Source organism: Rhodamnia argentea, chromosome 1, assembly GCF_020921035.1.
Source record: "Rhodamnia argentea isolate NSW1041297 chromosome 1, ASM2092103v1, whole genome shotgun sequence".
Taxonomy (NCBI): Eukaryota; Viridiplantae; Streptophyta; class Magnoliopsida; order Myrtales; family Myrtaceae; genus Rhodamnia; species Rhodamnia argentea.
This window is the reverse complement of record NC_063150.1, coordinates 2,091,732-2,105,835: the sequence shown is the minus strand read 5'-3', so window position 1 is coordinate 2,105,835 and position 14,104 is coordinate 2,091,732. Positions and strand designations below refer to the sequence as shown.

At 38.1% G+C, this 14,104-nt stretch overlaps 1 protein-coding gene across 1 annotated transcript; it reads right to left on the bottom strand.

Annotated features, from left to right (window-relative positions):
- Positions 1-6,739: 6,739 nt before the first annotated feature.
- LOC115743292 (histidine kinase CKI1-like) lies at positions 6,740-10,615 on the bottom strand. Its single transcript, XM_030678015.1, has 6 exons — positions 10,373-10,615; positions 9,593-10,279; positions 9,099-9,471; positions 8,413-8,987; positions 7,130-8,260; positions 6,740-6,949 (listed from the first exon to the last, which is right to left on the bottom strand). Exons 1-6 carry the CDS (start codon positions 10,613-10,615, stop codon positions 6,740-6,742), a joined length of 3,219 nt encoding a protein of 1,072 aa, XP_030533875.1.
- Between the last annotated feature and the right edge of the window lie 3,489 nt (positions 10,616-14,104).

Sequence of the window (14,104 nt, the reverse complement as noted above, 5' to 3'; positions counted from 1 at the left end):
GCGAATTATTGAGATATAATTTAAGAACACACTGTACCTTTCTCGTTGCGATTGCTAATTTTTTCTTTCCTGCTAGCGACCACTGTTAAGGTTGACACACATTATTTCAATGTGTACGCGATGCAATTCTAAAGTCAAACAAACTATAACCGCAATAACTTAGGTAAATTGAAGGAAAACAAATGGAATCCAAAGTTTGTAGTAGGGAAAAAGAAATGTTATGCACTAAGAAGTGCACTCTATTAAAAGAAAAAATCACTTGTGATACACAAACTTATCGGCGAATTCAATGACGTCATCTATGAGAAAATCTACAAAAGCATGTAATTCGAGACTTTCGAAGTTGTCTAACGAAGTTATTAAGATATAATAAGTCTTTCAGATCCCACATTTTCAAAGTTCAAAACTCAAAGCAGCTACCCAACCGCTTTTTAGTCAAGAATTATTAAAGTTGCTTGGCAAAATTCTTTCAAAACCCACACGTATTGACTAGGAATGAAATGGAAAACGGTGTGAAACCCTACTTAATTGTCGACCGCCGTTGTCATTTGAGCCCGCTTGCTTTAGACTCTTCACCATTCCCAATGTCAAAAGATGTCTATCCCACCACCTGCTTTCCCACAGACATAAAGTTGAAATAATGCTTTCAATCACAACTCTCTCATCTAAGAAAAGGGCAAAAGTTGAATAAAAAAAGAGAGAATTCTGAAAATAAAATATATTAAATTTGAATCTTCTCCAGTTACAAATCTTCACCTAGTAAAGATGCTTATTATTTTTGGACCAAAAAAAAAAGATGCTTATTCTATTTACCAATTATAAAGGGAAAATAAATAAAGAAAAGAGAAGGAATGCTTGCTTTATTTAATGCCAGGCGGAGGTTGGTGATGGCGATTGGTCTTGGACAGAGCAAAGAATTCACATCAGGACAAGTATATGCTTGCTCCTCGGCGTTGTCTTCGCCTTTTTTCAGAAGGGGACAATGGAAAACAAAGGTGTCATTACTTGCAATTGGTCTCTAATTGAATGCATAATTGACAAGATATATGCATTTTAAGAATGAATGTTAGATTAGTCTAGAGAGTGTGTTTCTTTTTTCTGTCTAATCAGAAGCAACAGGTAATTTCTTTAATTCCTTGCCATGTCAAAATGCGTGTGCCGCATAATTTTGTACATTAAAAAAAATTGAAGTAAAAATTAATTCACACACATCCCAAAAAAAAAGTTTGAATTTTTTGGATATGGAATATGGATGCACGCATCCTTCAGGTGGCTTCAAAGTTTTAGTTGTAGCGCTTTAGTGCCTTTATAGAATAAAGCTCTTTCTTTTGGAGTTGTAGTCCCCAAGCCTTTTGTCTTCTCTCCAACGACTAGCTTCGCTTTCTTGTTCCCATCGGACAACGATGACACTGCCCCCTTCCGTTCTCCTGTCGTGGAAAGACTTCAAACCTGTGGTGTGCTCCAACTCATGGGTAGAGTCGCCCACGAAAGCAGCCATTTTTATGAAATTCTTCACGTAAGTAGTAATACATCCAAGTCCAATGTCAACTAGGTTCAATTCTAGTACAATGATAAACAGTTAAAATTGTTTTTTTTTTCTTTTTTTGTAGTTTTTTAAGTAAGCATGTGCTTAAGATGACATCAAAAGAGAAATCCATTTTTTCTTATAATCTCTTCCCTATCTTTTGGCTATCCCGTTAAGCAGATAATCAACCATGGTGGGGACCGATGCCTCAGATTATGGGGACACGCAACCTGGACATCTACAAGCAAATGAGGCACTGATTGAGGATACATTGCATGCCTAGCAATTCTTATTTTTCTTTTTTTTTTAATGTTTTCTTCATTTTTAATTCAATGTCTGTCAATCACAAGCCAAAACGAGGCGTTATTTTCCAAAAGACCCTTCAAGTCAAACAAGAGAGATTTCTTTCCATGAGCGGCCATGAAAGAAAAGGCCAACACATTCTGTCCTCCTCACATTCATCCATCACCTTTTTTTATCAATCTTTTCAGATTCTTTTTACATGATCCCTGCTAAAATTAATAAAGGTGAATGCTTCTTTTCTGGTCTCAGCTGTAAAAAGAAATTAAAGGCACTTCCTTTGGGTCATGAAAGCCTTTATTTGGTAGATCCTTAACTTCTCTTTAACACATGAAAATACTTCATAATTTTGAGAAATTGTGACTATGTATGCTAAACTCATTTTATGCATGAAAGAAGAAGGATTTGGTTCAATTCTAATGACTCAATCTGTTATCTCAAGACTATGACATGTCATTTATGTTCATGGAACGTGTCTAAATGTTCGAGGGTAGATACTACTAAATCGTTTCCTATGAAGAAAAAGGATCTTGATAAAACAAGATTCCATGCAAAAGGAATGATGCAGGAGCATCAGGCCTTGTTGATAAATTCTCATTGAAGATGTCGAAGATCGAGAATGACTTTTGTATGTGGAGATTTCGTTTCGATGATAAGCAGGAATTTCAGTTCTATGCTAGCTCGGGAAATGGTCATAACTCTCTCAATACATATCCGATTGACCTGATTCCCATACCAAAAGTTCAAGAACTCTCGGATATATAACTTTCATGCTCACAGTTTTTTGAGATAAGCAGTGGAAGGCGTGTCAATCATGAGGAGAAGCTATCAATCAGGAATGGACGGAATGGGAAAAAGCAAGGATGACGAATGAATTTAGAGTCAAAGTTCTAGTCTCTAGGTGTTTAATGTACTTTATAGTTCCTAGTTCTTTATTTTATTTTCTAGTTCCTATGTCTTCAATATACTAGTAGTTCCCATATGTCTTTAGTGTTCAATGAGTCCCTATAGTTGTCTAGTTCTCATGTCCTTTATTGTTATCTATTTCCTATGTCCGAGTCCTTCTATAAATACAGGCGAATTCTCAAATGTAAGGCAGACTTTTTTGATGAATGAAAACATATGAAATTTGCCTTTATATGAGCGAATTTCTTTGGAGAGTGGATAACTCCTATCTAACATCTGTATCCTTGGAGATTGGATTAATCCTTGGTGGTGAGTCAAAGAAGCAACTGTATTCTCTACTGGTGATACTCTATAGCCCTTGGTGGTGACCTTCTACTATCCCAAAGTCTTGTATCATCAATAGGTGATATTCTGTAGGCTTTGGTGGTGAACTTCGTCAATCCCAATCGTGATCCTTGGCTGGTGATATTTTGTACGCCTTGGTTCTGGTCGTAATCTATCCTACATTCGCATTTAATCCATCGATATCACTCAAAACGACATTCGCCCATCCCGCGCACGCATCAAGGAACAACAAATGCCTTGTTGCGTTTTTGCTCAAGGCGATAATTAATTTTATTTCATTATGGATAGGCTTTCTAGCAAATGATGTGGTGTCGCATGCTCTTAGGAGTTGCTTGTGTAGGCTAATTACATTGACGTCACAATTAAGAGGAACAATAAATACTACATCATTTGTTATCTTGTTAGATCTAACAAGAGGTGTCAAAGTAATTTCATAAGTACAAGAGAGGACGTTTCAACTTGGCCATGGTAGCTATCCTATCTAGTTTTCTACTGTAAGCACAGTACATGTTATCTATCTGTTCTATAAAAAGAAAGGGCGTTATGAATAACCACTTTATATTTCACTTTTAACCACAGTAAATTCACGTTCTTCTAAGTGAAATAAATTAATTTTAGGAGTAAAATATAAACTCTAAACTAGCACAAAGAACGCTAGCTGTAGTTTAAAATCATGTACTGATTCCACAACTTTATATAGGCATCAACGCTACCTTATTCATCATCTTAATTGAAAATTTTGAAAAGGGTGGAATGCACTTTGCAAGCAAAAGATCTAGGAAGTTTTTACATATTCTATCTTACTGTTCTTGAGGTTCTTCTTTTCTGCCCTGCCTTTGGCATCAATCTGCCCCTATCATTTTCTGATAACTACTGCATCATGAGGGAGACAAGAATATTGATAAAATTCGGAGAGAGAGAGAGAGAGGAAAAAAGTCACTTCATTGTCTGCTGCTAGCCTCCTGTACACATTACCTCCTAGAAGTCACCAAAAGAATTTGGACTTGACCATTTAACTCTCTTCAAAGGCAAACACATCCTTGTCTCCTTCGCTCTTCTTTGTCCATCAACTGGTAATATTACTGGTTCATGGACATTGATACTCTTGAGGGTTTCTTGGGGCTGGTTCATGGGTTTCTCATCATTCATGGCTAAAAGGAATTCAAGAAGATCATCACCACAAGCATTGCTTCTGTTCCTTGGGCTTCTCTTGATCCTTCCAATCTTGGCTTGCCCAGCAGATTCACCCAAATCACCCTCACCATCATCTTGGTCACGCAGACAACTCCTCTCTTCTGCTGCTTCTCTTGAAACCATGGGACTGCACCGAAAACTTGCAGAAGCTTCTGTCGCTACTGCTTCAACAACAACAACTGCTACTCCTACGAGACACTCGCCGAGTAGGGAATTCGAAGCTGCCGCTCACGAAGTCCCGAGCGGTCCGAATCCAGAATCAAATAAGTAAGTGATGAATGATAATGATGTCATCGCCGCATGTTCCATCGTTGAAACAAGACCACCACTTGTATCCATTATGCGCAGACGTCTCTACCAAGGTTTTCTCCTCCAATTTTCAACTATGTATTTAAGCTGAAGGCCTGTTTAAGGTTTTCCTTATCTGTTCTCAATAACTTATGGGTGTGGATATTTATGGCAGTATATGGTATATGGAAATGGGTTTTGGGTGATGAATGGTTTGGCACAGAATTGTGGAATTCTCTTTGCTTGTTCTTTGCCTCTTTTCGTTTTCAAACCTTCTCAATTCTTGAACCGCCATGATCATGGAAAAGCGAGTTGTAAAAGGAAGGCAGGGAGGTTCTGCTGAACAAATGTCAGATCTGTCACCCGTGATGCAGAGTTCCATGTGATGACGCTAAAAGCCATGGCAATGATTCAGTAATCATAACACCCCCTGTACAAAATTTTATAGATATTTTTGAAGCAGAATAAATCAAATTTCCGGAAATATTACTAAGCTACCAAAATTGCAGTTAATTTTTTCCGGAAGACAAGGAGTAAATTAGGTTTTGATACTGATGGAATAGTATATTACAAAGTTTTTCTTGTAATCTAATAGCTCAGAATTTAGACATTTATCAGGTGAAGAGGGGGTTCAAAGTTTTCCGATATTTACCCTTTTTCTCTGAAGTCGCGGCATCTTTCTCGGCGAAATTATTTTACTGATCTAAGTTTCTAAGTTTCCGGAGAAACTACGGTTCAGGAATTTTCAAGGTATTCTATAGGCCTAAAAAATTTATGGTTGGAATGTGTTAGTACATGGTGGCGACATAGTTTAATAGCAAGGGTGCACGGCAGCATGGGTCCGTGGATGCAAGACGGGGAGATTAATACATAACTATAAAAATGAATTCATTTGTCAATAAAGATTAATTCATGAAACGAGAATTTGCATTTAAAAGTACAAGTATTTTTTTTGGGGGGTAGAATTCAGACATTTATTAGATTGGTGGCTATATTACACAAGTAGAAGTCCTTTATTTAAAAAACAAGATGTGTTATTGGATTTTTAATTTTGTTTCGATGTTATATTTGAAGCATTTCCTCATTTTTGCAATCACAAGCCGTGAAGTAGTTAATCTTCATAATAAGTTGCACTTTAATGTTCTCAATATATTCAATTTCATCATAAATTTGTATTTAGAAGTTTCGAAAGTTAAAAATAAGATCGAATAAGTTCTTTTTCGATAATATATGTTTTTTTTTTTTTGAGTTCTTGTATGCTATTTTAATTTACTTTGATTCATTTTACTTCAAAATAATATAACCATTGGTTAAATTATTTTAAATAATTAGTATATACTCAATATCTTCTCTCTCGTCCATCTTTTAATATAAATTCAATTTAAACGGTAATTGTAAATCATAGGATATATTTTTCTTTTCATAAAATTCTTTGCAACTTGCGTCAATTTTTCCATTTTAATAACATACATTTTCAATTTTTTATAACTAAAATTCTATTGTGATCTTTAACTTGGCAAAGTATAAAATTAAAATTTTTTGTGTTATAAAATAAGTTATACGTCATAAAATTAATATCTTAGTTGTACTATTCATGTAGTAAAGTGTATGTTTCATTTTGTGTTAGTTTCAAATCAAATGGACAACTATACTATAAAATTTACAGTCATAATTAGCTTCCAATGTTTATATCATTGACGCAATTAGATATAATACACATCGACTTTTACTTTGAATTGGATAAATTCCTCTCTTATAGTTATATTCCAAAGAACCTATATTAGTTGAATATGTGCTATAGCTTTATCAGTTTTTCTAAGATTTGGAATCCATTAAGAAGAGATAAAGGTAGGAATAAAAATTGCAAGTCAAAAATTTATTCGCGGTATTTGTGCTCAGATGGCGGATTTATGCAATGTCTATGTCGGTCGGCAATCACATGTGCGAAGTGAATTGTCACGCGATGAGTACAGGGACAATTTTTCTTTCAGTTCTATCCTTAATAATCTACGATAGATAGTATTGATAGAGATGTGAATTTTTTGTTACTAAGGTCAGAGTCTATCAGCTGTTGGGTATATATTCATAGAAACAGGCATTTGTCCATATGTTTGCTGTCTGAGATCTCACCTGTCAAAACACCAGATTATTACAGTTCATATTACATATCAGTATAGCACCTCATCTGCTCTCAATTTGATTGATGGCTTTCATAAGGCGAGCCGCATTCGCGGGCTTCTGCATATGGAGATCCATCCCGGCCTCAAGTATCTTCTCCGTCTCGGAGCCCGAGGAGTGAGCCGTCAACGCTATGATCGGCGTGTGCACCCCGTAATGCTTTTCCTCCTCCCTAATCTGTCTTGCTGCTTCATAACCATCCATTATCGGCATCTAGACAGAAACAAAGACAAAACTGCAGATTCAGGGTTACATTAACATCAGGATCTTAAGTCAACAATGAAAAATTCCGGAGTACTCCTAGTTTCCGATGGTTTGATCACGTTCGAGTTAACTATTGGAGTATAAACTTTAGAAATACTAGGATATTGTAGTGAATGCGAACCGCTTTACCAGGCAGTCCATCAATATGTAGTCATAAGGACGACAGTCAGAAAGTCCTTGCTGCCACTGCTCGCTAAGCCCTTCGCGAACTGACTTGACGGCTTCTGCCCCATTTTCGCAGACATGGATGGTCGCACCAAGAGTCAAAAGATTAGCTGCAGCCAGCTTTCGCATCACCTCACCGTCGTCGGCGACCAGCACTTTCTTTCCACTCAAAGGCTTCCCTGCGCTAGTATTTCCAGTTTCTTGTGAAACAAGTTTAGTCACTTCCAGATGCTGAACCGGTCTCTCCTCCGCCTGCTCGCCCAACGTTCTTAGCACCGAACCCCCAAACTCCGGTAGAAGCCTTATCACTTGGAGCAGACGGGTCCCGTGAAGGGGCTTTGACATGATGATGTCACGGGGGTCTATCTTGCCGTCTCTAATGGCCCTCTGGTCGATATTCCTCATTGTCGGCTTATCCAACCAAATGACCTTATAGCAATTGCTCAGCATAAATTGTCTAAATTCAGCCACGGTCTCACATAGCTCTTGAAAAGACTCGGAGCTTGCGTCTATTATAAGTAGCACGAAGCCCGCTTCATTTTTGCGACTATTCCTCTCGTAGTAGGCAGGGAGGATACAGTCTGCATCATCCCGGAAACTTAGAGCCACATCCCTGGCCTTGCCGTGGGACTTGTCACTGGAACCGCTCCTTAAACTCGTGTCCGATTCTCCGGAGGAGCTATGTTGCGAGAGGTTGACCTTTGTTCGCACCTTCTTGAGAATTACACGAAGATCCTGCCACTGGCTGGCCATGAGTACTTTTATCCCGAGTCCTTCCATGAAACTCCCACAAATTCTCCTCCGCTTTTCACTCTGGATCAGTAACACGACACGAGACCCTTCTGATTTAGGACGAAAGGCTTGTCGAGAGCTATGAAAGCTCAGGGCAGCACTAGGATTGTGGCCAGGATTAGGAGTGTGGACAGTTAACCCAAGACTACATGCCATGCTGTTACCTCCGGGCTCAAAGTCTCTGTCTGATGATTTCTCGGCGCCGGCTTCACATGGAATGAGAAAAACATTGAACCTGAAGCATGTCCCTCTCTCGCCAACGTCCTTATCTGCTATCTCTATGTCTCCGCCCATGAGGCGAACCTGGCACCGAGTATTAGTCGGCAGAGGAGAGAGATTCCTCATTACTATCGAAGATGATAACTTGCTTCCTTAAACTAATCAAAACACTTGATCTTAAGCAGAGAGACAGGGTAAAGGAAGTAACTTTCAGATACAGAAAAGGGGGGACATACCAGAGACTGAACGATGCCGAGGCCCAAACCGGTGCCTCCTTGTCCTTGAGCCGTTTCTTTCACCTGAGTATAGTTTTCAAAGACCGACTTCCGCTTCTCTTTGGGGATTCCTTTGCCCGTATCATTTACCTCAAATACAAGTTCTGCAGAACCGGGATTTTGCCGGACTTCACTCGCTGCTTCATCGCCATTGTCGTTATCATCTTTCTCAGAGAACAAGCATGACAAGCGTGTGAGCCAGCTGTTCCGAGCAGAAGCCTGTATCGGATTTTCGAAGCGGGGTTCTTGTACCCATGCTCGAACAGATATATGACCATCATCCGTGAATTTAACGGCATTGCTTAACAGATTAGACAGGATCTGTTTGAGCTTTCCCCGATCACCCTTAACAAGAGATTGCTTGAGCACCGAGCCATCACTCAGGTCTAGGACCACGTCTACGCCTTTTCTCATAGCCACCGGGTGATATAGATCAACCACATCTTCGAGAAGTTGAGCCAAATTGAATTCTTCTTCTTCCAGCTGCATTTTCCCGGCCTCGATTTTACTGGTATCGAGAATGGAATTTAACAAAGCTGCAAACCAGAAATGCATGAACTTTAACTCCCTTCATTAAAACTTGCCCCCATAACAAATTCATCTTTTTTTCTCAACCGATCACGAAAATCTACAAACTGGTATCTTACCCAGCAGGTCCTTTGCACAAGCTTCCATCTGCTTCAGATTTTTCGCTAGCTCAGAGCCTGGAGAAACTTCGTTGTAACTTATCTCTATAAGGCCAGTAATTCCGGCTAGAGACGCTCGAATGTCATGACTCACTTGAGCAAATGCATTGCTCCTGCTCGTGCTCTTACTCTCAGCTTGCCAAGTCGCCTCCATTTGCTTTATAAGTGTGGCACGCAAGTGCATCTCTCTTCTCAAAGCCCCTGCAGCCAAGAACACGAAACTCAAATTGGTGATGACCTCCATGCTGAGCAATGCTAGGAGAAGTGACAACGATGTGTGCTTCTGATGAGCAAAACCGATCGGTGTCTGGTCAGGGACTGCCAATATGTACACCTGATATGCAAGAACAGAATCCTATTATTGCTACTACTTATAATTACTAGAGAAAATATATGAAAATGTCAACTATGGAACTCTTTCAATAGGTGATGAACAGGAAGCAATTAGTCCTTACAGATTGCTTCCCCAATATATTAACCGGTGCACAGTGAAGCGTATACTTCGTTTCCTGATAATTCATTGCAGATGTTCCTGAATTGGCGTCACTGAAATTGCAGGAGAATTTACCAATATGACCTGCCATGACACCATCTCGACCCATTACTTGAATGGAAACAGAATCATCAGTTATAGACATATGGGTGTTCGGAAGGCCATGTAGAAGTACTTCCCCATCTTCACCAACCAAATACAAGCTGCTTCCCCCTGAGTTAATATCGGAGAAGAAATCAGTTACTTGCTTGACAAGAATCCCAACCGAGACTACTCCTCTTGCATCGACACTGGCAGCATTAAGCAACACATGGTCCTGCTTGTGGTTCCATCCGATGTCTAATGAGGCTACCCCATTTGTGCTATTCAAGGCTTCTCGGAACCAAGTAGAACTAACAAGAGATTGAGGATGAGATATGGTTGCATCTCCGCGGCGCTTTCCTGTGTTAGGGTCCACCGGCTGTTTATACCAAGTGTACTTGTTGGCATCAGGCGAACTTGAATTGGCATAGAGGGAAGAGTTGGCATACAGCATGACGATTTGGTTGCGATCGATATAGTAGGAGAAGAAGAGGCCGTCTACTCTGGCATAAGAAATTTGAGTGATGTGCGGAACCCCTAATAATGCTTGAAACATTGACGGAGCAACCTGTGAAAATTGTAAGCTCAATTACTTGTTTAACTGTTAAATGCTAAGGTTGGACATAACACTTTTTATAGAACACTGATAATGAGCTTGTACCTTAGTTTCGACATCCACGAAAGAAAAATTTGTGCTGCTTAGAGATGAATGCAGAATTCGGGCTAAAGCTGTAGCTTTCAAGTTCATCGAGTGTATGATTTCTGCTGTGTGCTCGACTTCTGATTTCATTCGGGAGCTGAAGCTCTCAGATTTCAATTTCAAGTCATCCTCAACATGCCTCATCATACTTATCCAGCTCGGAATGAGTAAAGCAGCAAGAATCAGATTCACGACCGCCTGCATTGGAAATTTGCGATTTCACCAGAGCGAAAATTGTGAAAGGGAAGGGGAAAAGTTTGTAAAAGCACGATTTTGACGCAATTTTTCACTCCTTTGCATTGAGACCACGAGAACAGCACTGCCAGGATCTTTTGCATGTTACATAACATGTTCAACCTTTGAATACTATATTAGCGCATACTATTATTAGTCTCTCAAAATCATAAAATGACAAATTTAAAGCAAGTTTCCAGGAATCACCAGAATAACGAAGTAGTGATCGAGCCGCAACATCGAAGCTGAGCTATGTTTCATCCGATCTTCCTGCTATGACAAGGAAAATTTCTGCATGGTTGTTCAGAGAGCGGAAAAAATAACACAAAAGATATGCTTTGGATACATGCTTACTTTATTTAAGGCATAAAATCAGAATAAGTCATTTCCTAACTAAATCTTTCCTAATTTCTCAGAATAACGACACTATTTCATAAGTTTTCAGCAGAATAGCTGTCTAGATCATGCCTTTTTAATTTGTTTCCTATTTAGAGTTCTTTGAGGATTTTTTCATGTCAAGAACCTAGGACATGATATGGAAATTTTGTCTCTCACATGAAACATTAGGTTAAGTTTTATAAACTGAAGTATATATAGGAAGTTCCATTACTGTACCGTATAAAGCATCTGTTAAGCATAGTGAAATATTTTCCTGATGCATAAGAAATAGTCAGCTCAGCTAATATTAGAACTACGGAATGGTTTGACAAAAACAATTATCCTGATGCATGAAACTCAATAACCCATAATTGGCAAGGCCAATTTCAATGAAAATGACCATTGCTGGTAAGTAAAACGAATTTAAATCCCCAAAATTTTGAACTTCCGATCGAAAGAAGGGTACGAGAATCGGATAACTTACATAACCTGCGAGGGATTACACAAGAAGCATACATATAGAATGATGCAGTAAGGGAATATATTGTTGAATTTATGACTCAACAAGGAATATATATATTGAAGATCTTCTATATGCTGCTAGATATACTCATAAATAAATAAATATAAATATATATATATATGGTTAATTGCTTCCCTGTCAAGATATCCTTTTTAAAGGTTCTTTGGAAGGACATCAAATTGAGGGTATGAATAGGATGAAGCATATCATTGTCTACTTAATATTAATCAATATTTTATTTTTTGTCGACTACTCATTACACTTCATGACAATAACAAAAAGGCAGCAACAATATTTTGAAAATTCGAGTATGGTTATATTTACATTGGATTATGGCAGAAACATACATTATTCTTTTGCAAAGAAGTATGAAAAAATGCATATGGATCCAAGATGAATAGACCTTACGAAAAACTTGCTGATCGACTAGTTTTATAAATAATTATAAATATAGACTTTGAAAAGATAGAAGATTTTGTTTTGGGACAAAATTTTGACATGATTTGATTGAAAATTAGCAGCCAACGTGATTAAAATCAAACTTAGACAAACATAAATGATTGATTGTTCGTATGCATTAGGTTTCTTGAACTCCGTTTAGGGTACAAGATCTGTCAACTTTGCACTTCCATATGAACTCAAGAAATTAAGAATAGATGTCCTAAAAAGGTAAAAAATCAACAGAGAATAAAACTTCATCCTAGTTATCTTAATTACTTGATTGTCCATGGATTTCATGCAGCTAAAGAGCACTACTTTTAATCGCAAGAAGGTAGCGTGGTCCAAAAAGAAAAACAGTTATCGCAAGAAGATAACCGGAACGCGTTTGATCAAATTCTTTATGAAGAAATTGTATTTTTAGTGTTTGCTTAAAGACATGCTGAATAAGATTCTCGTACCTTTCGATCTTCATGAGGAACTACTAGCTAGTCAGCTAATCAAATCTTAAAATCTATCACGTCAATGATGGTTTTAGAAAAGTGCCCTAGGTAAGATTCCGGCCTATTCTTGGTCTATCTTGTTCTGTGTTCGTTATTTTTCTGAATTCCTGGATAGATTAGAATAGATATTCGGTAAGTAATAAATGGTAAAATTGTCACCAATGCCATCTCCAAATTATTTTCCTCCCAGATTCTAAAAAAGAAAAAGTACTCTTCGGAACAACTAACCTCATAAAACCTGCATAAATCAGAATGAAACCCGAAAAAAAGAACGAAAAAAGAAACAAAATCTGCTTTCACAAAGTATGATCTTTAATCCCCTTTTCAGATACTTGCTTTAGGTGTCTAAAATCTCTTTCTCCTGCCTGATCCAGAGAGAAAAGGCAAACAGATTAGTAATAATAACAAAAAAAAAATCAAATCTTTCTAAAAAAAATAAATGTTCACAACCAAAAAGGAAAAAGGTGCAGAGAACTGGAGGATCTGTGGAAAAATTCCAGTCTAGGGATTGTGGAAGGAAGTGTAGACTCCCTTCTTCTATCACTTTGGTTTCAGCAGTGCAACTCCTTGGCTCTAGAGAAAAATTTTAGTTTATGAGAAGGCATGGAACTCCCCCCACTTTCCTACATTGGGTTTTAGTAAACGCGATCTTAATAGCATTAAATTATGGAGAAAAAGTTCAGATTGTGTTTAGTAATATTAATTAAAGAGGAAGATAAAAGACAAATTAGTATTATAGCCAGGCGAACGTTGTGAGCGTCACAGGTTATGTTAGTCATATATCATTTGAAGTTTGGAGAAGAACACAAGCGAGGCAAACTTTATGAGCACCCTCTATCTACCCGTCGGACGTACGACCTATTATCCAAGAGTAAATTTCTAAAACTTGCCACATTTTGATTGATGATCGATTGCGCGCAACAGCAACGATCTTTGGTTCGAGATTTTAGATTAAAGGGCATGACATTTTGACGCCTTTCTATTTACCTTGAGACGGCCAATGTAAACATCCACAAATTCGAAATGGATTAGTCGGTAATTAACGTGATTACCCTTTCCAGTGGATTTTTATTTGTCTCTAGGACTGGTGCCACTATGCCAAGTATCCTTGCTTAGTCATTAATGACAACAGATTACTTGCGGATAATACATGTCTCTACCAATCAAGAAGTTCCATAGAAGTTGATAGATAGTCGGGTATAAGATTAGTACAAAAATCATAATCAATTTGATCATGCATGGTCTGGGAAATGCATAAATAAAAGTAAAAACAAAAAAGCTCGACATAGATTAAGTTAGCTTTCGTAACTTCGTTTTGCGAAGAGAGTATTTTGGGTGTCGAATGCATCGATTATGGAGAGATCTTCTGAATGCCCCGGAACCGAAGAAATGCTACACATAGAAGATGATTGAGTTAGGTCAATTCTCAATCCGATTCCATCACCAAACAGTGGGCTAATGGACAACCTCATTAGTTGTTCTTTGACATGAAAGTCCAAGATTGTAATCAATTGGTTTCCTTATAAGCGAAGTCTAAGAATCTGGGGTACTGAGTCTTTCTAAGGAAATATATCCTGGTGAGCCGGGTCGAATTAATTCGGATTCTCTCCAAATTTG

Excerpts from the sequence above, each read along its gene's own strand:
- LOC115743292 (XM_030678015.1), bottom strand. The coding sequence starts at position 10,615 with ATGCAGGCGGTCGTGAATCTGATTCTTGCTGCTTTACTCATTCCGAGC. Across the intron at positions 8,261-8,412 it reads TCGGCATCGTTCAGTCTCTG|GTTCGCCTCATGGGCGGAGA; the intron begins GTATGTCCCCCC and ends ACTCGGTGCCAG. Across the intron at positions 6,950-7,129 it reads ACATATTGATGGACTGCCTG|ATGCCGATAATGGATGGTTA; the intron begins GTAAAGCGGTTC and ends GTTTCTGTCTAG.